The 23,205-nt window shown below is 45.0% G+C and overlaps 1 protein-coding gene across 1 annotated transcript; it reads left to right on the forward strand.

The window, feature by feature from the left end:
- Positions 1-5,783: 5,783 nt before the first annotated feature.
- LOC146337665 (uncharacterized) lies at positions 5,784-19,726 on the forward strand. The gene is made up of 2 exons (XM_084814335.1): positions 5,784-5,875; positions 16,169-19,726. The coding sequence occupies exon 2, from the start codon at positions 16,224-16,226 to the stop codon at positions 19,113-19,115; it is 2,892 nt and encodes a 963-aa protein (XP_084670461.1). The 5' UTR covers positions 5,784-5,875; positions 16,169-16,223; the 3' UTR covers positions 19,116-19,726.
- The last annotated feature ends 3,479 nt before the right edge of the window (positions 19,727-23,205 follow it).

Raw genomic sequence — 23,205 nt, forward strand, 5'->3', positions numbered from 1 at the left:
GTCCTCTTTTGCAGAAGACAGTCTTCTGTTTGAAGGGCTGCCCAGTCCAGTTCTGGTTTGAAAGATATGGAACCGTCAGGGGAAAGCACTGGGCCTTGACATTCCCCATCCACAGCACCTGGACAGCAGACTGAGCAAGGCACACAGGTTCCCGGCTCACAGACTTCCACACTATGGTGAATGTACTGTATTTCTAATTAAAGGTGCAATCCAGGTGTGACAGATGACTGGAGGAGAGCTAATGTTGTCCCTATATTCAAAAAGAGTAAAAAGGAGGAACCTCGGAACTACAGACTAGTCAGTCTGACACCAATCCCTGGGAAAATTCTGGAGCAGATTATAAAGCAGTCCACCTGTAAGCACCTTGAAAACAATGCCGTGATTACTCGAAGCCAACATGGATTTGTCAAGAACAAGTCCTGCCAGACAGAACTGATCTCATTTTTTGATCAAGTAACCTCCCTTGTGGACTGTGGGAATGCTGTGGACATAAGATACCTCGACTTCAGCAAAGCTTTCGACAAAGTGCCCCATGATATCCTGATGAGCAAACTAGCTCAAAGTGGGCTAGATGAAACAACGATCCGGTGGATCCACAGTTGGCTACAGAATCGGACTCAAAGAGTGCTTATCCATGGGATCTTCTCAAACTGGGGAGAGGTAATGAGCGGGGTACCGCAGGGCTCAGTCCTGGGCCCAGTGCTTTTCAACATTTTTATTAATGACTTGGAGAAGGAGGTGCAGGGAATGCTGATCAAATTTGCAGATGACACCAAATTGGGCGGGATAGCTAATACTTTGGAAGACAGAAAAAAAATTCAAGATGATCTGGATAGACTGGAGCGCTGGGCAGAAAACAACAGAGTGACATTTAATAGGGATAAATGCCAAGTTCTGCACCTAGGAAAAACAAACCAAAGGCACAGTTGCAAGATGGGGGATACGTGGCTCAACCACACTACAAGCGAGAAGGATCTTGGAATGGTTGTCGATCACAAGCTGAATATGAGCCAACAATGTGCTGTGGCTGCAAAAAAGGCCAATGCTATTTGGAGCTGCATTAATAGAGGCATTGCTTCCAAATCCCAGGAAGTACTAGTCCCCCTCTATTCAGCACTGGTTAGGCCTCATCTGGAGTACTGTCCAGTTCTGGGCACTGCACTTTAAGAAGGATGCAGACAAGCTGGAGAGGGTTCAGAGGAGGACAACAAAGATGATCAGGGGACTGGAAACAAAGCCCTATGAAGAGAGGCTGAAATAACTGGGCATGTTTAGCCTTGAGAAGAGAAGACTGAGGGGAGATACGATAGCGTTCTTCAAGTACTTGAAAGGTTGTCACAGAGAAGAAGGCCAGGATCTCTTCTTGATCATCCCAGAACGCAGGACATGGAATAATGGGCTCAAGTTACAGGAAGCCAGATTCCGGCTGAACATCAGGAAAAACCTCCTGACTGTTAGAGCAATACTGCAATGGAACCAATTACCTAGGGAGGTGGTGGGCTCTCCCACACTGGAGGCATTCAAGGCGAGGCTGGACAGCCATCTGTCAGGTATGCTCTGACTTGGATTCCTGCACTGAGCAGGGGGTTGGACTCGATGGCCTCGTAGGCCCCTTCTAACCCTACTATTCTATGATTCTATGCCCAGGCTGGGGCATGCTGGGAGTTGTAGGCTTTTTCTCTGTCTAAACAAGCATAGGATTGCACCCTAAGAGAACTTGCACTGCCTGTTTTCAGCAAAAGCTGTTCATAAGGTACTTCCTCTTTTTCTCACCAATCTTTGGAATGGTCTAGAGCCCAGAGGGACTGAAGAAAAATTTAGATGTGTAACCCCTGCCTGCCCCCCACTTTGAAGGTGGGGAGGTATGAGGGAAGACGGATTGTTTAACCCTTCCTTCCCTGCCCCTTAGGAGAAAATGATTTGCCTAGCCTTCCAAAGGGGGGGGGGTTGCAAAAAGGAAACACAGAGGGGAGATCAAAGATGATGGGATGGAGAGGGAGAAGTGGCTGGCCTTTGAGAGGTGGGGGTGGGGCTGAGGAGTCATCTACACACACACTAGGGGAGCCTTGCCAAAGATCACTGCAGCTCAGAGGCCAAGTAAGATGGGAATCGTTTTCCATGACGAATCTTGTGGTAACTTTGTTCAGAAGGGGATAATCCATTGCAACAAAATTAGAACTTCTCAAAAAGTTCAACTTAATCACCATCTGTGGCCTAAATGGAGGTAATGTGGTGGTGTTTTTATTCCCATGCTATGGAAATTAATTAATTTAGCATGCCAGGATGTTTGTGTTATCAGCAGCACTACTTTGTGAATGGTCGCTGTAAAGATTTTACACACAGTTGCAGTGCAATCCTATATATGTCTACTCAGAGATAAGCCCCACAGAGTTCAGTGGGACTGAATCTCATGGTCAAGGTAAGTGTGCATAGCATTGCAGTATAAAATTTTAATCATGTAAGGGTGGATGGTTAGGCAGAAAATAAGTTCTACAACTCCCAGCATTCTGCCAGCCAGCCATGCTGGCTGGTGCATGCTGGGAATTGTAGGACTTTTTTTCCCTGCCTAAACATACATAGGATCACACCCTTATGGAATTTTACCTGGGTCCAGGTGGCATAATCTTCCATTTGTAAACCCTCCTATGTTTTCCCAGTGCTTCTTCTGTCTTTATTCTTACCACAGAAAATCTATTAGGCAAGGAGAGACAGAATGGATTAACAAAATAAAGGCAACAAAAAGAATGCACATAATAATAAATCAAAATCACTAAATAAACAAAGGAATTCACTACTTATAAATCTTGGTCTATAACTGATACGCTTGTGGAACATGTACATTAAAATGGCTTAAGTAGGAGCTCAATACCTAATGAGAAGCAGTGACAGATTTTATTTTCTTGGGCTTCAAGATCACTGCAGACGGTGACTGTAGCCATGAAATTAAAAGACGCTTGCTCCTTGGGAGGAAAGCTATGGCACACCTAGACAGCATAAGTAAAAAGCAGAGACATCACCTTGCCAACAAAGGTCCGTCTAATCAAAGCTATGGTTTTCCCAGTAGTAATGTATGTCTGTGAGAGCTGGACTATAAGGAAGGCTGAGCCCCGAAGAATTGATGCTTTCGAACTGTGGTGCTGGAGAAGACTGTTACGAGTGCCCTGGACTGCAAGGAGGTCAAATCAGTCAATCCTAAAGGAAATCAGGGACCACGGTGGCTTAGTGGTTAAGACGCTGAACTGCAGACTGGAAGGTCAGCAGTTCGAGACCCGAGTGCTGCGTGACGGAGTGAGCTGCCGTCTTCAGTCCCAGCTCCTGCTAACCTAGCAGTTTGAAAGCAAGAAATTGCAAGTAGATAAATAGGCACCGCTTTGGCGGGAAAGGTAACAGCGTTCCGTGCACCTCGGTGTTCAGTCATGCCGGCCACATGACCACGGAAGCGTCTTCAGACAGCGCTGGCTCTTCGGCTTAGAAACGGGGATGAGCACTGCACCCTAGAGTCGGACACGACTGGTTGGGGACACCTTTACCTTTTTAAAGGAAATCAACCCTGAGTGCTCATTGGAAGGACAGATACTGGAGCTGAAGCTCAAATATTTTGGCCACCTAATGCGAAGAGGAAACTCCCTGGAAAAGACCCTGATGCTGGGAAAGATTGAAGGCAAAAGGAGAAGGGGACGGCAGAGGATGAGACGGCTAGATAGCATCACCGATGCAGTGAATATGAACTTGAGCACACTCTGGGAGAGAGCGCAGGACAGAAAGGCCTGGCGTGCTGTGGTCCATGGGGTCACGAAGAGTCGGACATGACTTAACGACTGAACAACAATATCTAATGAAAGTAAAAATAGAAGTTATACAACATATACAAGGAGTGTCTGCAAGTTCATGTTGTTTTGTGTGTATGTGTACATTAATCAGAAAAAAATACAGGCAAATGCATTTGGTTGGAATTTTATCAAAAGTTCAAAGAGCCTCAATGTAGAAAATAAATGGAAACCATGGTGCCATAATATAATTCTTTGACTTAGGATTCCTTGCTCGCTGCACTTGCTGAGTACATTTATACATGTAGTCTCCCAGATTTTATCAATCTACCTCTCTTAATGTGGTTGCTTTGGAGATTTCCAATTACATACTATACAGTACTTGGCAACTGTATACAATTGCTCAGAGAAGGTCTTTATGCAGGAATTCAAGATCATTAGGGTGTGTGTGTGTGTGTGTGTGTGTATGCCAACCTTGTCCATGAAAATCTGTGTCAGCCTCCCCCAACCTTGCGCCCTCCAGGTGTTTTGGACTTCAGCTCCCATCAGCCCCAGCCAGCATGGCCAGTGGTCAGGAATGCTAAGTGGTATGGTCCAAAACATCTGGACAGCACCAGGTTGAGGGAGACTGCCTTATGTTATGCTAAATGTGTTAGTTTTTAAGTTGAAAAAAGACCACTAGGTAAAACTCAGCATAAGTCCTGCTTATTCATAAAGACTTTGCCTGACCTGTGAGGGACCCTATTACTACCCTGTTTTTATCGTTATAATGTTGTAATGTTTTAAAATGTTTCTAAGGTTTTGATTATTTATGATCTTATTTAGGCTGTGATATCGTTATGCTGTATTTTAATGTGAACTGCTCAGGGATTTTAATATATGAAACAGTACATAAGAATTTTAATAAATCATATATTAAAGTAGACCCATTGAAATGAATGGGACTGAAGTTAGCCCGATTCATTTCAATGAGTCTACTCTAAGTAGGACTTATGCTGGATTTTACCTGCTGTTGTTTTTGTGGTACCTTAAAGACTAACTAATTTATTATGGCATAAGCTTTTGTGGGCTAGCGTCGACTTCATCAGATGTGTTTAGAGTTATCCTAAGTTGGCAAGTACACACAAAGGTATGGAGGAAGAAACAAATAGTAAACAACGAGACCAAAAGGAACGTGAAATGCCAAAATACAGTCTGTGACAATTCCATGTAAGCCTTCCCCAACTTGGTGCCCTCCACGTGTGTTGGGCTATCGACCCCAGCCAGCATGCCATACCATCTGGGACAAAGGGAGTTATAGTCCGACACATTTGGTCGGCACCAAGATGGGGACAAATTGAAATGTGCGGCTTAGACGCCACAGCCATCAGGAAGCCAGACAAGATTTTTATTGTCTTGCTCCAGCAAGAACAAAACAATAACAGGAAACTCCGGACTTCCCCAGATACAGCTGTGTCCAGTGCCACCTACTGGCTAGACTGTATCATGACACTATCCATACAAAGATCTATCCCCCCCCCCCCCCGCTTTTTGAAACTATAAACTTTTTTATTTGCTGCTAAGGGGTTGCTGCAGAGGAAGCTATGCCTGGTGCATCTTAGGAGCTTAAATAAACGATAAATGGTGCTTAAAAATTTTTTTTAAAAGGGCAGGCACTTTACCTGAAGCATAAGCGGGGGGGGGGGGCAAGAAAGATGCACAAATCAGCATTGGATACAAAACTGTCTGATGCATTGTGGAAGGGTTTTTGGAAGAGCTGGGTGGGGCTAGCTCTGTGCAGGAAGAACCCACACCAAACTCTGCTTAAAGGTACATCTGTATGCACTTTGCTCTCCTTTCTGCCAACCCCCCACCTGCAGTCTTTGTCAGCTGCCTCTCACAAGCAACTGGAAAGGAGAACACACTCTCTCACCGTGTTAGAAACAAAACTGAAAACAGAAACGCCAGTTCGCTTCCTCTTTAAATAGAAAAAAATCAAATCAAGTAATGCACGTTTTCTTTTCTTCTGGCGTTCCCACACAAGATAGGAAAAGGGACTGTAGCATCTACTAAATTAAATCTGGATTCACCAGAGGGAACGTGAAGACCCAAGGCACAAGAGGAAACAGGTAGGAAACCCTCACGGCCTGGTTGCATATGTACCTTGGAATCTCATAAATTCTCCAGTGAGTCATTAGTTATTGGTGGGATGCTATTAATGTCCAAATGTCTATTTGGAAGGGTCTTTTGTTGACTGAAAGTCAAAGAGAACAATTCTGCAGCTGGAAATCCATATACTGCTATTTTCCTGTGATCAGAACAAACATTGCGAATATTATAATTTTCTCATATCTCCAGTAAGGTATTAACTCCACTCAGCATGAGCAAACTGTGGGATTGCTGGAGGCAGTGCCTGATCTAAGTGAGATCCCAAATGCAAAATTGGGCAACTAATGGAGCAGTGAAGGGAGTAGAAGGAGGTCCCCTGTGGGATACTGGAAGGCCATAGACAGGAGAGAAGTTATAATGAGGGCAGATGGTGAGGGATGAAGATATCAGCCCTAGTGCAACCCACGTTTAGGTTGCCAACTGATCAGGAAAACACCCAGCCTGGCCTGTGCCTATGCCTCAAAAAGCAGGTTAATCAGCAGAAATCAGTGGAGAAGCTTTTCCATGGCATGGAGAGAAGCATTGTCCCCCTGTTAATGTCTCCATACCAAGGTGATATTAAAGGCATAGGAGCCAGTCAGAAACAGTGTTGGCTATTCTACCTCCTAATTTAGGCTATGGCTCTTTTGGTTAAAAAAAAAATACTCCATCTATATGGCCACAGACCATTGGTGGTATTTTCTATATACAAAATCTGTCTTTCAGCATAGTTTCACAGGTAGCAATAGCAAATTCCAGGACTGAATCCCATGACTGGATAATTAAATTCTTCAAGTTTATATAATATATGAATAAAAAAGGAAGAGGAAAGAACTGACATAACCAAATTAGGGGGGAGGGGAGGAGTTAGACCTCAAACAAATCCTAAGGAAAGGTTTAGCGAGCTACCAAAGCAACTTTTGTTGGCACCATGTAATTAATAAATTTATAGTCACCATACGTGGCAAGGAAATAGTACAGCTGGGTCCCCCCACCCCACCCCCATTTGTGGTATATAAGCTGAGGAGCTCATTCACAGCATGAGATCAATGGGGCTTACTCCCAGGAAAGTGTGCATGTAGGGTTGCAGCCTTATTTATTTTAATGTATACCCCCTCCCCCAATAAAGGAATAAAAGACAACATTACAATTTAAACACATACACACACACACTTAAAATTACCCCATTAAAGGCCAGAAAGTCAGCAGCTAAAGTTAACTACATGTTATGTGCAACTGTGAACCGAGAACTACCGGACGTACAAGTGGGGTTTCGAAGAGGCAGAGGAACTAGAGATTAAATTGCCAACATTCGCTGGATCATGGAGAAAGCAAGAGAATTCCAGAAAAACATCTATTTCTGCTTCATGGACTACGCTAAAGCCTTTGATTGTGTGGATCACAACAAACTCTGGCAAATTCTTAAAGAGATGGGAGTACCAGACCACCTTACCTGTCTCCTGAGAAACCTGTACGAGGGTCAAGAAGCAACAGTAAGAACCGGACATGGAACAACAGATTGGTTCAAAATTGGGAAGGAGTACGGCAAGGCTGCATATTGTCACCCTGCTTATTTAACTTCTATGCAGAGTACATCATGGGAAATGCCGAGTTGGAAGAATCACAGGTCGGAATTAAGATTGCCGGGAGAATTATCAACAACCTCAGATACGCAGACGATACCACGCTAATGGCAGAAAGCGAAGAGGATCTCAAGAGCCTCTTGTTGAGGGTGAAAGTGGAGAGTGCAAAAGCTAGTTTGAAACTCAACATTAAAAAAACTAAGATCATGGCATCTGGCCCCATCACTTCCTGGCATATACAGGGGGAAGAAATGGAAGCAGTGACAGATTTTATTTTCTTGGGCTCCAAGATCACCACAGATGGTGACTGTAGCCATGAAATTAAAAGACGCTTGCTCCGTGGGAGGAAAGCTGTGGCACACCTAGACAGCATAGTAAGAAGCAGAGACATCACCTTGCCGACAAGGGTTTGTCTAATCAAAGCTATGGTTTTCCCAGTAGTAATGTATGGCTGTGAGAGCTGGACTATAAGGAAGGCTGAGTGCCGAAGAATTGATGCTTTCGAACTGTGGTGCTGGAGAAGACTGTTACGAGTCCCCTGGACTGCAAGGAGGTCAAATCAGTCAGTTCTAGAGGAAATCAACCCTGAGTGCTCATTGGAAGGACAGATACTGAAGCTGAAGCTCAAATATTTTGGCTACCTAATGCGAAGAGAAAACTCACTGGAAGAGACCCTGATGCTGGGAAAGATTGAAGGCAAAAGGAGAAGGGGACAGCAGAGGATGAGATGGCTAGATAGCATCACCAATGTCATGAATATGAACTTGAGCACGCTCCGGGAGAGAGCACAGGACAGGAAGGCCTGGCGTGCTATGGTCCATGGGGTCACGAAGAGTCGGACACGACTTAACAACTGAACAACAATGTGCAAATATGCATAGCTGAGCTCCATGCCTCCCCCACACTTCTTTTTAACTGCTTCAGAGGAGTGCAGAGGCAGCCAGGAGACATTTCCCCCATTCATAGCTTCACTGTAATTACCACCCTCCCCAAGCTGCTCACCTCCTCATGGGGTTTTTCCCATTTTGAACGTTGTAAGAAGAAACTGGTGGAAGTGATTTGGAGGGGAGAAGCTGTGGGGAGGGAAAGGGTTAAGCACTCCTCCTGAGCCTTTGCTTGCTTGCTTGATTTATTGATTGCATGTATACCCCGCCTTTTTTCCTCTTGCAAGGAACCCAAGGCGGCTTACATTATCCTCCTCCTCTCCATTTTATCCTCACAACAACAACCCTGTGAGGTGGGTTGGGCTGAGAGTCTGTGACTGGCCCAAAGTCACCCAGTGAGCTTTCATGGCAGACTGGGGACTAGAACCTGGATCTCCCAGCTCCTGTTTTTCTTTCATTTTTGAAAATTGGGCTATCTTTCATAAGATTCATGTTTGTATTTTGCATGTAGTTAGCCCCTCAATCTTAGATTTTGATGAACCTCTAAGGGTAGTCTCACAATTATGAGGCAGCCCCTGAGAATGCCTTTCAAGGTATCCTTGCTGTTTGAACTCAGTGTGTGGTTGATAGCATCAAGAAGGAGCCCTTGACTGGTCATAAAGACAAGGGCCAAAGTCACACATATCAAGGTGCTTTAATGTTCACTTTAATCTCCCCCACTTCAGTCAATGCACGTTGCCTCCAGGGTTCACAAGTTATCCTCTCCCACCCCGTTTTGAATCTCACCCCCCTTGCCAACTCATATGGGAAAAGAAAAAGGTGGCCTCTTATGTGTTGCCAGAAAAGAGGAAATTCATCATGAAAAAAGAGGACACCAATCTGCATAACATTTACACGTGCTAATGTATATGTATAAATGCAAACTTAGAAATAATAACTATTGATTTAAATAGAAATACAATACACCTTACCGTAGTGAGGAGGACTGACCTCGTGACCTGTGTGCCTGCTCAGTCTGCTGTCCAGGTAATAAATCTTGATGGGCAACTTCCCTCCCCTCTTAAGGTTCTTTGATTTTAAACCAGACTTGGACTGGGCAGCCCATCAAACAGAGGACATATTCAAATAGCGGGCTGTGCTTTATAAAGTAGGCCACCCGGCCACCCAAGAAATGAGATACTGCCTCCCCCACTTGCGTACCTACTTGCATTGTTGTTCAGTCGTTCAGTCGTGTCCAACCCTTCGTGACCCCATGGACCATAGCACGCCAGGCCTTCCTGTCCTGCGCTCTCTCCCGGAGCGTGCTCAAGTTCATATTCATTGCATCCGTGATGCTATCTAGCCATCTCATCCTCTGCCGTCCCCTTCTCCTTTGGCCTTCAGTCTTTCCCAGCATCAGGGTCTTTTCCAGGGAGTTTTCTCTTCGCATTAGGTGGCCAAAATATTGGAGCTTCAGCTTCATTATCTGTCCTTCCAATGAGCACTCAGGGTTGATTTCCTTTAGGATGGACTGATTTGACCTCCTTGCAGTCCAGGGGACTCGTAAGAGTCTTCTCCAGCACCACAGTTCGAAAGCATCAATTCTTCGGCGCTCAGCCTTCCTTATAGTCCAGCTCTCACAGCCATACGTTGCTACTGCGAAAACCATAGCTTTGATTAGACAAACCCTTGTCGGCAAGGTGATGTCTCTGCTTCTTACTATGCTGTCTAGGTTGGCCATAGCTTTCCTCCCAAGGAGCAAGCATCTTTTAATTTCATGGCTACAGTCACCGTCTGCGGTGATCTTGGAGCCCAAGAAAGTAAAATCTGTCACTGCTTCCATTTCTTCCCCTTCTATATGCCAGGAAGTGATGGGGCCAGATGCCATGATCTTCGTTTTTTTAATGTTGAGTTTCAAACCAGCTTTTGCACTCTCCTCTTTCACCCTCAACAAGAGGCTCTTGAGATCCTCTTCGCTTTCTGCCATTAGGGTGGTATCGTCTGCATATCGGAGGTTGTTGATAATTCTCCCAGCAATCTTAATTCCGACCTCTGATTCATCCAACCCGGCATTTCTCATGATGTACTCTGCATAGAAGTTAAATAAGCAGGGTGACAATATGCAGCCTTGTCGTACTCCTTTCCCAATTTTGAACCAATCGGTTGTTCCATGTCTGGTTCTTACTGTTGCTTCTTGACCCTCATACAGGTTTCTCAGGAGACAGGTAAGGTGGTCTGGTACTCCCATCACTTTAAGAATTTGCCACAGTTTGTTGTGATCCACACAATCAAAGGCTTTAGCGTAGAACAGATTCAAATGCAATCCCATATTAACCAACAGGTACGATTCTAAAAAGGTGTGCCATTTCAAATGCTGTCTAATATATTCTGGGATTTCTACGCCATATTCCGCTCCAGGATACACACACTGTGACTGGAGAGAGAGGGAGAGAGGGAGGGGGGAGAGAGAGAGAGAGAGAGAGAGAGAGACTCACAATCCAACCCCAACCCCTTATCCCCCACTTCATTAGCATCTTTTGATGCTTTAATTTGGGAAGGGCCAAAGCTCAGAGAGAGGGCACATGGTTTGTATGCAAGACCAAACCCAAAGAGGGCAGGGTCATCCCACACTCTGGGTGCTTCCAGATGAGGCTTTTATTGTGCAATTGCCATGCCACATTCACTGAATTTTACGGGGGATCCAGAGGTTGACTTCCATCAGTGGCCCTCCTGTGTTTTCCTGCTTCCACCATTTTTCTTGCAACAGAAAATCTGTCAAGGAAAGAAAGGTGGAATAGCTACACAATGTATTTGGATTGGTCGTACTAAGAGCTATTCATCTAGAAGGACCTTTTCTTACACAATGTTTGCGGAGCAGGGGGAGACCCTGGTCCAGTCCAGCTCCTAATCACAACCTGCCATGGGCTTCTGTCCTTCTGCTTTTCCTGCTTTTTCTAGCAGGTCTGCTGTCTCTTCTGATGCCCCTTCCCACCCACTGCAAACCTTCCAGCTCCAGATTAGCAAGGGATGGGGGCAGGCATAGGGATTGCAGAATACCACCACTAGAAGCAATGGTGCAGCTAAGTCATTTTAGACCATGAACATAGTCTTACAGTGGAGGGGGCTTTAGATAACCAGTAAGGCAGCTGGACTTAATGGTCTTACAGAGGTCCCCTTTAGATGGTCACGTGCATTACTTCCATTGTGAAGCACAGAGCTAACATTTCTCTTCTCCTCCCCTCCCGCAACCACCATTCTATGCTTTACAACTGTGTCTACATTCCTGACATGTTAGAATAAAACAAAACAAAACTGTTTGCCCAGCCTAATAAAAAGAAATACATGTGCAGTCTTGCATTTTTAGCTCACTTAAATCATAGCACCATTGTGACTACAGGAATAAAACAAAGTTTGTTTCTGCTGCCCTGATGCTAAACACATTTGCTTGAGAATAAGCGCCATTATGTTGTAGAAAAGAATCATATATTTTAAAAGAAAAAAAAATAATATCTGTAACCATATACATATGTAGCCACCCAGATGCCCTCTGCCTATAAAATGTCTTTAAAAGTAAGAAGAAAGAAAAGATACAGTGGCAACCAGTGGCAACCCCATGAAGGAATGTTGCTAGGAACCTAAAAGACTTGGGTCCAATCTTTACACTGGAATCAGTGGAATTTTCTGTTCCAAATGTTCTAAGTTTAATTGCCAAATGTTCTAAGTTTAAGGCATGGGGTGGGGTGGTGAAACATGTGGGGAAGGGGTTAACCCTTCCCTCCCCAGCTGCAACCCCCCTTGAAAATTGCCCCCTGTATAGCAATGAAGCTGAGGGGGGGAAAACCCTTCCATTGGCACCAAGGGGCACCTACAGCTCTGGGAATAGATCTGAAGGTAGTGGGGGAAAAGATTTGGAGCTAGGGCTCCATGGGGCCCAGCCGGGCAACACCCCTTGGCCCGAGTATACTCATGCCAACCCAGATGCTAATGCCAGGACTATTTGCCTCTGTCCCCATCCACCTACTACTCTCTGAGTGGTCATTTGGGGGCTGCAGAGCCCTGGGTGTCAGCCCCATGGTCCAGTCCTAATGGTGCTACTGACTGGAAGAATGGAGCTGGGGGATGTTGCAGCTATTAAACTGGGAAAGCAGAAGCTTTTCAAAGAATAGAAGCCCCCACCTCGCAGGGGACTTATTTGAGATGTGGCTGTAGGCAGGAGAGGAAGTGAGAGAGGAGGAGGAGACCACTTCTCACAAAGCAGCAGCATCCAGGGCAGGGGTTGTGTTCCTTTCTTTCATTTTTTTATTTTACAGGGAGTGCATCATTAATCCTTGCACACAATTAAAACACCACTCTGTTGTTGACAACAACACCACTCTGTGCGGGAGGAGGTGGTTCAGGCTGGATGGCCAAATGGTACATTTATCTCTGTATGTGTGTTTTTAAACTTTAATTTTCAGTGCATTTTAGTTTTGCTAACAAGTCTGTCAAACTTCAGGGGAAGTCATAGAAACATAAGAAGAGCCATGCTGGATCAGATGAGGGTCCATCTAGTTATCATGTGTAAGAAGGGAAGTAAAAGTAGGGAGGCCATAAAAAGAGAAGAGAGAAAAGCAGAGATCAGATAGGGGCGGAACCCCCAGAAAATAATATATTTGGGGTTCTGACGTAAACTAAAAAAAGAAAATAGAAGACAGAGGATGAAGGCAATATGATAGAACTATTCTGCAGTTTTCAGGTGGGAGAACATTCAAACACTTCCTTCCATGTAAGCTAGGAAAGGTCACCATGGTGGGACAGAAGCATGGCTTGGCCTCCCCCACCATGGTTAACAATATGCCTGTGGGAAGCCCATAATCAGGAGATGAGTGCAATAGCACTCTCCTGCTCATGTTCCCCAGCAACTGGCATACTGTTTCTGATAGCAGAGGTAATATATCGCCAACATAACTAGTAGCCATTGATAGCCTTATCCTTGATGAAATTGTCTAATCCACTTTTAAAGCTGTCCAAGTTGACAACCATCATTGCATCTTGTGGTTGGGAATTCCATAGTTCAACTTCTTCATGCACTGCATGAAGAAGTTCTTCCTCTTATTTGTCCTCAGTCTCCCACTATTCAGTTTCATTGAATGATCACAGGTTCAAGTATTATGAGAGAGCAGGTACGGGGGGGACGGGGACGACCCCTCTATCCACTTTCTCCACACCATAATTTTATACACTCAATCATGTACCCCCTACTTAACTTTTTTAAGTTAAAAAGCCCCAAATACTGTGGCTCAGTGGTCAAGTATATGTTTTGCATGAAGAAGGTCCCAGGTTCGATCCCCAGCATCTCCAAGTAGGGCAACAAAAGACTCTTGCCTGAAACCCTGGAGAGCCATTCCTGCCAGTCAGTGTCGACAGTACTGGATGGACCCATGGTCTCACTCAGTACAAGGCAGCTTCCTATATTCCTTTCTTCATTGGGGAGTTGCTCCAACAATCTTGAGTCCCTGATTCCTGGAGTTAATTTCTCCATTTTAAGATGATCCCAAGTTCACCTGTGCCACAATAACTTTGTGGCTTGAGTTTGACTTTTTGAAGGGGCCACAATCTCAGTTCTGGCTGCTGTCAGTAGACAGAATGTGAGACCTGGATGCTATCCATCCTCCTGGTGTTCTCAGTGGTGCTGCTAAGTAATTTTAGACCATGGGCTTAATAGTTTTACCGGAGACTCTTTTAGACAGCCATGTGTATTACTTCCATTGTTAAGCACACAACCAACATTTCCCTTCTCCCTGCCCCGCTTGCCATTCCGTGCTCTACGACTGCTTCTACATCCCTGATGTGTTAGAGAAAAAACGAACAAACAAGAAACTGCTTGCCAACCCTGATATAAGAAAAAGAAAAGACATACTCTGAGCATGTGCTGTTTTGCATTTTAAACTCACTTAATTCATAACACAATGACTACAGGAATAAAGTAGTGTGTGCTTCTGCTGCCCTAGTGCACATTTGAATGAGCATCATTTTGTTCTAGAAAAGGATAATATATTTTTAAAATAAAAATAATAAAATCAGCATCTCTAACCATGTACATGCCCAGATGGCTGTCTCCTGACTATAGCATAATTTTAAAAGAAGAAGAAAAGGATGCTGTGTGGGCAGCATCAGCCCCAGCAAGTCCATGTTGATCCAGGTGTTGATACTAGGCTTGTTTGCTGCTCCTCCCATCACCTGCTGTTTTCTGGGTGATCATTGGCGGGGGCAGGGGGATTGTGGGTCCCTGGACTTTGGCTTCAGTCCTAGCTGTACTGCTGTGTGTTCCACAAGAATATCCAACAGAGACATACCTGCATCTGTGATGGTCTATTATCCCATATAAATGACTTTTTATATGGCAGCAGATTTATTAATGTGGGGCAGCTTCTCCCCACTGTCCCAAAATGAGAAACCAAATCTCTACAATTAATAGCCCACCTTTCAGTTTAAAAAGCACTTTTGCAGCTGCTGCTTTCTAAAGTTCTTCCAAATGCAGTGTCTGACTGAAATGCAATCCCATCTGTTTCTCACTGACTTCAGGGATGAAGGGTTTAAGGCAGGGGTGAGAGGAAGACACTAGTTGTCAATATTGTTAAGCACTCCCCAACATCCCAGAGCAGTGAAAAGTCCAGGGGTAGCACTACAAGAGTTAGAGCTTTCTTTGCATAACAGGGCTTCGGAGACTTACGTTGGCTTTGCAATATTTGTTGTATTTATAGATATGCAAGGAAAGCATAAGCGAAGGCAAATACACTTGGTCAGCACGGCAGACAACACAGCTGCTGATCTTGCATCAGGCCACAAAAAAAGTGCGATTGCATTGCAAGGGATGTGATGGCTTCAGCCAAATCATGAGGAGGCTGACGTTGGTTACTACATCCCAGTTCTTTGTGGTGTGGCATGCAAACAACTCACACTTAACCCAACTACTAATCATGGGTTAAGTGTGGGTTGTTTGACCCTTGATTAACCCATGCTGGCTGGGTTTGCACAACACACCACAACCACTGATTGGCACTTGCATATTCAAATGGCTGTGAGAAGGAGGGGAGGGGGCAGAAAGCTTGGACTCCTGGGTCCAAGTGCTGTCTCTGACCTCAGATACAGGAATCCAAAATATCCTATTGCCCTCCAGATTCTGTCAAGGGGCCATAGGATTGCTCCCTTAATTGATTTTAAAACATCTAATCAACCAAAAAGATGCCCCTGATTAATCAGGCTACAACTGGTAAAAATAACATTTATTATTATTATTAGGCAAGGACTATCAGAAGAGGGCATCCCCCCTTTTCTCTCATGTGGGAAGAGATGACCTTTCTTAGATGATGCCTTGTATGACACATGCATACATAATCTAAAAATAAAGTCTGTGTTTTACTTCAGAGCAATTGCTTTTACAGATCTGCAACTTTAAATTGACAGACTAAGCAGTTAATCAAGGAATACAATTAATCAACTAAGCTGGCTGGGGAATTCTGGGAGTTGAAGGACTTTTTTCTGTTTAAACATGCTTAGGATTGTGCCTTAAGACTGCAATCCTATACCCACTTACCTGTGGATAAGTCCCATTGACCGCAATGCAATAGGATTTACTTCAGAGTAAACATGCATAGAATTGCACTGCAAGAGTTCTTTAATCTGGTGACAGCCTTCTAAATTGTCTTGGTGCAGAATTTGCTGAGGGTTTGATTAGTGCACAGTGTACATAAAGCTCTAGAGATGTCACTTGCATTAAAACAATGGCTCCCAGATGGTCATGCATAGAATTTCAAAGGCTCACACAATAAATGTTCCTTGGTTCTAGGTTTTTTCTTTGGTGACACAAGGGAGGCTTTGGGAGCCGAGAAGCCCACTCAACAATGGGCCGCATAGGTGTCCTGCACCCTTTCCTGGCTTTTCTTCTGCTTAACACTCAGGAGGCAGCTGGCTATGGTTTCAGGAACTGCATCCAATCCATGTGGAATCCAGGGTATTTCAAGTGCATGCAACGTTTCCTAAATACTGTCTCCAGTGCTGTGGATGACCTTCCCAACAACGCTATGGTGGTCAATGTATCCCATAATTCCATTAAATTTTTGCCTTATGGGAGCTTCCACCACCTCTCAGAGCTGAAGGTCCTACACCTAAGCTACAACAAAATGGAAAGGATAGAAGATGGGGCCTTTGAGAATCTCACAGCCTTGGAGACCCTCAACCTCTCTTGCAACCATCTCAAAAACCTGTCCGGAGCTCTGTTCCAGGGCTTGGGAAACCTCCTCCACCTCCTCCTGCACAATAATCACTTGAGCACAATACATCAGGATACATTTAGTCCATTACAGAACCTTCTGAACCTAGAGCTCCAGTTCAACAGCTTGGGGAACTTTGAAAAAGTAGTTTGGAGCATACAGAATTTGACAAGACTGCAGCAGCTGAATCTGTGCAATAACAAACTGACCTCCCTGAAGTCTGAACTGAAACTTCCCACCTCCTTGTCTACCCTCCTGCTTTGCAACAATTCCCTGTGTGGGGTAGATGCTGAAGGGCCAGGGTTCCCATGGAATGTGAAACAACTGGACCTTTCTTACAACAACATCTCAAATGCCTTTTCCTTTGCATCAGTCAACCTCCGGAACCTCAGCAGACTGAAGCTGATGGGGAACAGCATAGATGTTTTCCAGCTCTTGAATATTTCTGACCTGCAGCCTCACAGCCTGGACTACTCTGGATTGCATTTGAATAAATCCTCACAGTTGACCAAGCTGTGCCAACATCTTGGGAAATCCAACCTTTCTTTGAATCTGTCTCTGCAGAGCAACAACCTCAAGACCCTGAGTGACAACACTTTCTTGGCATGCCCTCCTATCTTGCGGCTGGACCTTTCAAGGAATCGTCTCAGATCAGTGCGATGTGTAAGGAAGATGTTGAATGTGACAGTACAAAATAAGCTGAGAACATTAATTGTGGAGCACAACCTGTTGAACAGATTAAGGTCCTGCTTTAAACGTTCTTTCTTAAAAGAGTTGAGGACCATCTCTTTCCGTTTCAATCGCATCATCTATGTCAGCAGTTTCGCTTTCCACTATGCCCCTAATCTGGTCAAACTCCACCTCAACATCAACAGCATTGCTTTTCTGCATAGACAAGCCTTGAAGGGTTTAAAACAACTCACGGAGTTGCGCTTGGATAACAACCTACTAACTGATATATACGACAACAGCTTTGAGGACCTGAGCAGCCTCCAGACGCTCAATCTCCGGAACAACCATATTTCTGTCCTCTTCCCTGGCATCTTCAGGAACCTTGGGAAGCTCTGTACCTTAGATCTGGGGGGGAACAATATCCGCAGGTTGACCAACATGTCATTTGAAGGACTGAGGAATCTCTCCAAACTCTATCTGGATGGCAATCGTATTGAGCACATTAGCCACAGCTTTTTCCATCCAGTACAGAGCACTCTCAAAGTGTTGGACTTAATGAGCAATAAGATACACTACATCAGCATGAAGCAACACAGCCCACCTCCCTTCTTGAATCTGCACCTGGTGTATGATCTCAAGCTCCAAGCTCAGCAACCCTATGGTTTGAAGATCATCCCACCAAAGTTCTTCAAGGGCCTGACTTCTTTGCGCAATCTCTACCTGTCTGAAAACAAAATTCTCTCCATTGCACCAGATGTCTTTGATGACCTAGGACAGCTGGAATACCTAAGCTTGGTTGATAGCAGTAATGGCATGGGGAACTTTCCACCGGGTATATTCAAGAATCTTAGAAACCTGACTAGTCTCAACCTGGAGAATGCTGGCCTCCGCACCTTGACTCTGGAGGTCTTTGGAAACCTCACCAAACTGCGCAATCTGCAACTAGGGAAGAATGAACTACAGACAATCAATAGCAGTGTAATGGAAAAGCTGACTTTGCTGAGATACCTTGACCTACGCAAGTGCCCTCTGACTTGCACCTGTGATAACATTTGGTTCCAGAAATGGCTGAACAACAGCCAGGTGCAGGTGGTTTACCTGTACAACTACTCCTGCAATTCTGGGCAGCACTCCAGTTATGTGTACAGCTTTGATACCCATGTCTGCTTCCAAGATGTGGGACTGTACCTTTTCTCCGTCACCTTCCCTGCTCTGCTACTCCACATGCTGCTACCTTTCCTCTACCACCGTACCTACTGGCACCTGAAATACCACATCTACATCCTGCGTGCTTGGGTCAACAATCATTGGAGGCGGGACAAGGATGAGCATTACAAATTTGATGCCTTCATCTCCTACAACTCCACTGATGAGAGCTGGGTGCTGGAGCAGTTGGTGCCCAGCCTAGAGAAAGGAGGGGGGCCCATCTTCCGGCTCTGCCTCCACCACCGGGACTTTCAGCCAGGAAGGTACATCATAGACAACATAGTTGACAGCATCCACAACAGCCGACATACAATCTGTGTCATCAGTAGGAGTTACCTGCAGAGTGAGTGGTGCTCCATGGAGATCCAGCTAGCCAGCTACCGTCTCTTTGATGAGCTGAAGGATGTCCTTATTCCAGTTTTCTTAGAGGCTATCCCAGAGCGAGAGCTTTCTGCCTACCATCGGATGCGGAAGGTGATGTTGAAGAAGACATATATTACGTGGCCCCCAGACCCTGAGGCTCAGAAGTTGTTCTGGGCTAAGCTGAGGATGGCTTTGAAGGCGGGTAACTCTGAGGAGAAGGAAGAGGAAACGATGCACTGGTTTGATAAGGAAGGCAAACCACTCTTGACTTCATCCTCCTAGATGGAGTAGGATGGCAATGGTCCAAGTTCCTAGCTTACCAGACAAGACCATCTCCTTCAAGGCTTGCTGGAAATGGTGTGAGAGACCTTGTTTATATATATATATATATATTTCTTTACTAGCAAAACACCCATCGCTATGACAGATCGTGTGTATGTCTATCTTGTATGTTATAACAAGGCATCTTATGATGACCCATGTGTGTTCTTCACACAGATATATTCATTGTGTGTACACACACATACACAGGGGGATTTGGGTCAATGAGGCAGAGGACAGGCTTTGTCCTCACTGCAACATTGGCCTAGTCTACACATATTGGAGAATGAGGTGGTTGAACAGCCTTCAGCGACTTGGTGTCCTCCAGATGGGTTGGACTACAACTCCCAGAATCTCACAGCCAGCTGGCTGGGGATTCTGGGAATTGTTGTCCAACTCATCTGGAGGTAGGGTAACCACTTATGCATTGTCAAAAGAGGAAATGTATCACCCAAAAAGAGGACAAAACAGGGCAGTGTTTTTCATAATATTTGCATATGCTAATTAAGATATATAGGTTCAAATTTAGAAATTATTATTATGGTTTAAATAGAAATAAAATACATCTCACCATGCTGTAGCAGAAACCTGTGACCTGTGTACCTGCCTCTTCTGCATGCTGTCCAGGTGTTTACTGTGGATGGGCAACAGTTGTGATGGTTCTTTAGCTTTACACTGGAATTGGACCAGGTAGCCCTTCAAATACAGGATGCCTTCAAATAAAGGACAGTCCTCTGTAAACAAGGACACCTGGCCACCCCAGGTTGGAGAAGGCTGAGGAGGTGGAATGCAGAAGTTGTAGAAAGGACTGCACCACTGCAGGTTGGGGCGGGGGGCTGGATTCCAGATCTGGATGCTCCTCCACATGAAAAAAAATCTCCCTGCAAATGACAAGCTAGCCCACTGGGATAAAGACTGCCCCAGCCCTTTGCTGGCAGTTCTAGTTTTCTGTTTGCAGGGAGTTCTTAATGTAGAGAGGAGCATTCAGAAATGTCATCCCTCTTCTGCAGTCTGAAGTGTTCCTGTCCATTCTACCACCTTGTTCTGCTGCATGTGTAGACCAGGTTTCTGCCCAGTGCTCTAATTTCCCTCATAATAGTGCATGGGGAGAAAGTAAGGGGGTGCAGTCGGGAACAACACTGGTGTGTGGCTAAACTTGCGCCATGCCCCTGGTCACCCCCACAATCGCAGCAATCAGGAATCAAGGTAGCTATGTATCCTCACCCCATTTATCTGCCATGACCTATATCTTGGTCATGCTGGACCAGGAGTGGGGACCTGTGGCCTTTTGTTGGACTACAACTCCCATCACCCCTGACCATTGACCACACTGACTGGGGCCAATAAGAATTAGGAGTACAACATCTATAGGCCTGCAAGTTACCCACCCCTGCGCTACAGCATGACAGCATCTTGGGAGAAAGTAGGATGGAATATTATTACTGGTAAAGCATGTATATATATTTGCAAAATTGTACATTTGGAATGGGGAGGGTTAACACGGCCACACCTACTGTTGGGAAGTGCCTTCGCCTTGGCAAAGTTGCCACGTATCTCCATTGTTAGGGAAACGATAGGTAAATGGCCCACAAGGACTAGGAAAGGAGACTCTTCCGGAAGATGAGAGCCATGTTGGCAAAAGGGCATATCTTTTCCCCCTCTCCTGTCCTTCATTCCTGGCTGGGATGTTGTCATCTAGGTCTCTGTAAAGCAGGGGTGTTGAACCTTCAGAGAAGGTTTCAGAGAAGCTTTTGGGGGCCACATTCCAGTGGCCGGCAAGACTGAATGCAAAACAGGGCAAGGCCGAAGGCAAAGATGGCCAGGCCAAAATACCAGCACATTTGAGCTTAAAGCTCTTACTGTCCTAAACCTTAGGAGAGGCATTTCAGCCTTTTAGAATGGGAAACCACTAGTCAGGGAAGTGGTGTGGCCATCTGGGGAACCTTGGAAGGCGAGACTGGAACCCTAGGCAACCTGGATTTGGCCTGAGTTTCTACTGTAAAGGAAGCAAAGAAGAGGCTATAGCTTGACTCAGGAATGGAGAGAGAAACAAAAGCTGAGTCTGGGTTCTGTAAGCATCTTAATGTGCTGTCTACATCCCTAGAGTTCTGAGGTGGAAGCAGAGGATTTGGCTGTCTGCTGAAATGTTTAAGCTGTGCCTCTACCTAATCTTAACCTGTATATTTGTAAATAAACACATACCCATTAAAAATGCCAATAAACCTCCAGGAACCACCTTCCAAAGGGAACCAAACCTGAGTAAGTACTGCACCCTTGTAAGTGCTTCACCCTTGCGTAACAATGTGTATATCTTATACCAGCCTTCTCCAACCAGGCGCCCTCCAGACATTTTGAATTTCAAATCCCATCAACCCCAGTCAGAATGGCCAATGGTCAGGAATGCTGGGAGTTGTAGTCCAAAACATCTGGAGGGCACCAGGTCGGGGAAGTCTGCTCTGTACCAATAACCATTCTCCAAATGTGAATCCATATGTAGCCAAAATGGCACAAGGAGGTGATATCAGCAGACTTGGGACAACACCAACATTTGCAGAACTACAAAAAAAAATCTTTAGGGAAGAAACTCTAAGACAGGGGAAATCTAAAATAGCATGTTCAGTGGTCATGGAATGCTGACTGGCTACTGGGACAGAAAACCAAGGAGGAATGGAATGGAATATGCTGGAAAAGGGCAAGGTTGACGGGCTTGAATCCTAAACAGGAGGATTCCATACTGCAACATTTTGTTGCTGTTCCCACTTGTATATATAGATTTTAGAATCCTCGAGGATACACAGAGCTCAAGAAAGCATAAACAAAACACAAGGCAGCAGATCAGTGAAGTAATTTGAACAATAACATTTACATTGTGAATATTTGAAGTCCATGCGCAGTTTTTTAGCGCGCACATCATTTTTACTAACACTCCTCATTCTGCCAAGCGGAAGGTAACTTCCACTCTGAAGGGGAACATCAGGGTTCTCTGTGAATGCTGGCTGCATTAGAGGTGTTATCAGCCATGTAGACAATGGTGCTTGGAGGATTTTAGAATGCAAAAGCATAGAGCAGAATTCCCTCTAATAAATAGTTTACTCTTGCAGGAGCATTAGTTACAGGGCCTGCCAGTGGTGGTTATGAGAACAGCACTTAAGATTTCTAAGCAGCCTAAGGCCATTGGCTGATTAACCTTCAATGCTCTGTGGGAAGGAGAGGGTAATGATCCTCATACAAGATGTGGCAGAACTTCCCACAAGGCCAGACTGTAGAGAAGCAGGACTCCTGATTTGTGTTGCCTTAATTTCCTAGACAATGATGCACAAGAGACTTCCAAAATCCTTATCCTCCTTTTCCTCTTTGTGATGAATCCTTGTTTCCCCATTCTGAAGAGGATGGCCAGAGGCAAAAGAGGACAGAGCTCCTGCACTTTTAATAGTTTGTGTGGAAGAGGAAATTTCAGTAAGAACATAAGAAGAGCCCTGCTGGATCTGGATCAGACCAAGGTTCCATCTAGTCCAGCTTTCTGCTCACACAGTGGCTGACCAGCTGCTTGGGGGAAACCCACGACTACAAGTGCTATAGTTCCCCTGCAACTGGTATACAAAGGGATACTGCCTTTGATACTGGAGGTACCATATACGTAGCCATCAGGACTAGTAGCTATTGATAGCTATCCATGAGGAGTTAAATCTGCAGAAATTCCCTCTTCAACACAACGATTAACGGTGTAGGACCCCTGTCTAAACCATTCAGGTATGACCTAAATCATATCCCTTATGAATATATAGTGGAGGTCAGGAAAAGATTTAAGGGATTAGACCTGATAGACAGAGTGCCTGAGGAACTATGGACGGAGGTCCGTAACATTGTTCAGGAGGCAGCAACGAAATCCATCCCAAAGAAAAAGAAATGCAAGAAAGCAAAGTAGCTGTCTGATGAGGCTTTACAAGTAGCTGAGGAAAGAAGGGAAGCGAAAAGCAAGGGAGAAAGGGGAAGATATATCCAACTGAATGCAGAGTTCCAGAGAATAGCAAAGAGAGACAAGAAGGCCTTC

This window comes from Heloderma suspectum, chromosome 10, assembly GCF_057233095.1.
Source record: "Heloderma suspectum isolate Gila_16-S chromosome 10, 16-S_ref, whole genome shotgun sequence".
NCBI classification, from domain to species: domain Eukaryota; kingdom Metazoa; phylum Chordata; class Lepidosauria; order Squamata; family Helodermatidae; genus Heloderma; species Heloderma suspectum.

Excerpts from the sequence above, each read along its gene's own strand:
- LOC146337665 (XM_084814335.1), top strand. The coding sequence starts at position 16,224 with ATGGGCCGCATAGGTGTCCTGCACCCTTTCCTGGCTTTTCTTCTGCTT.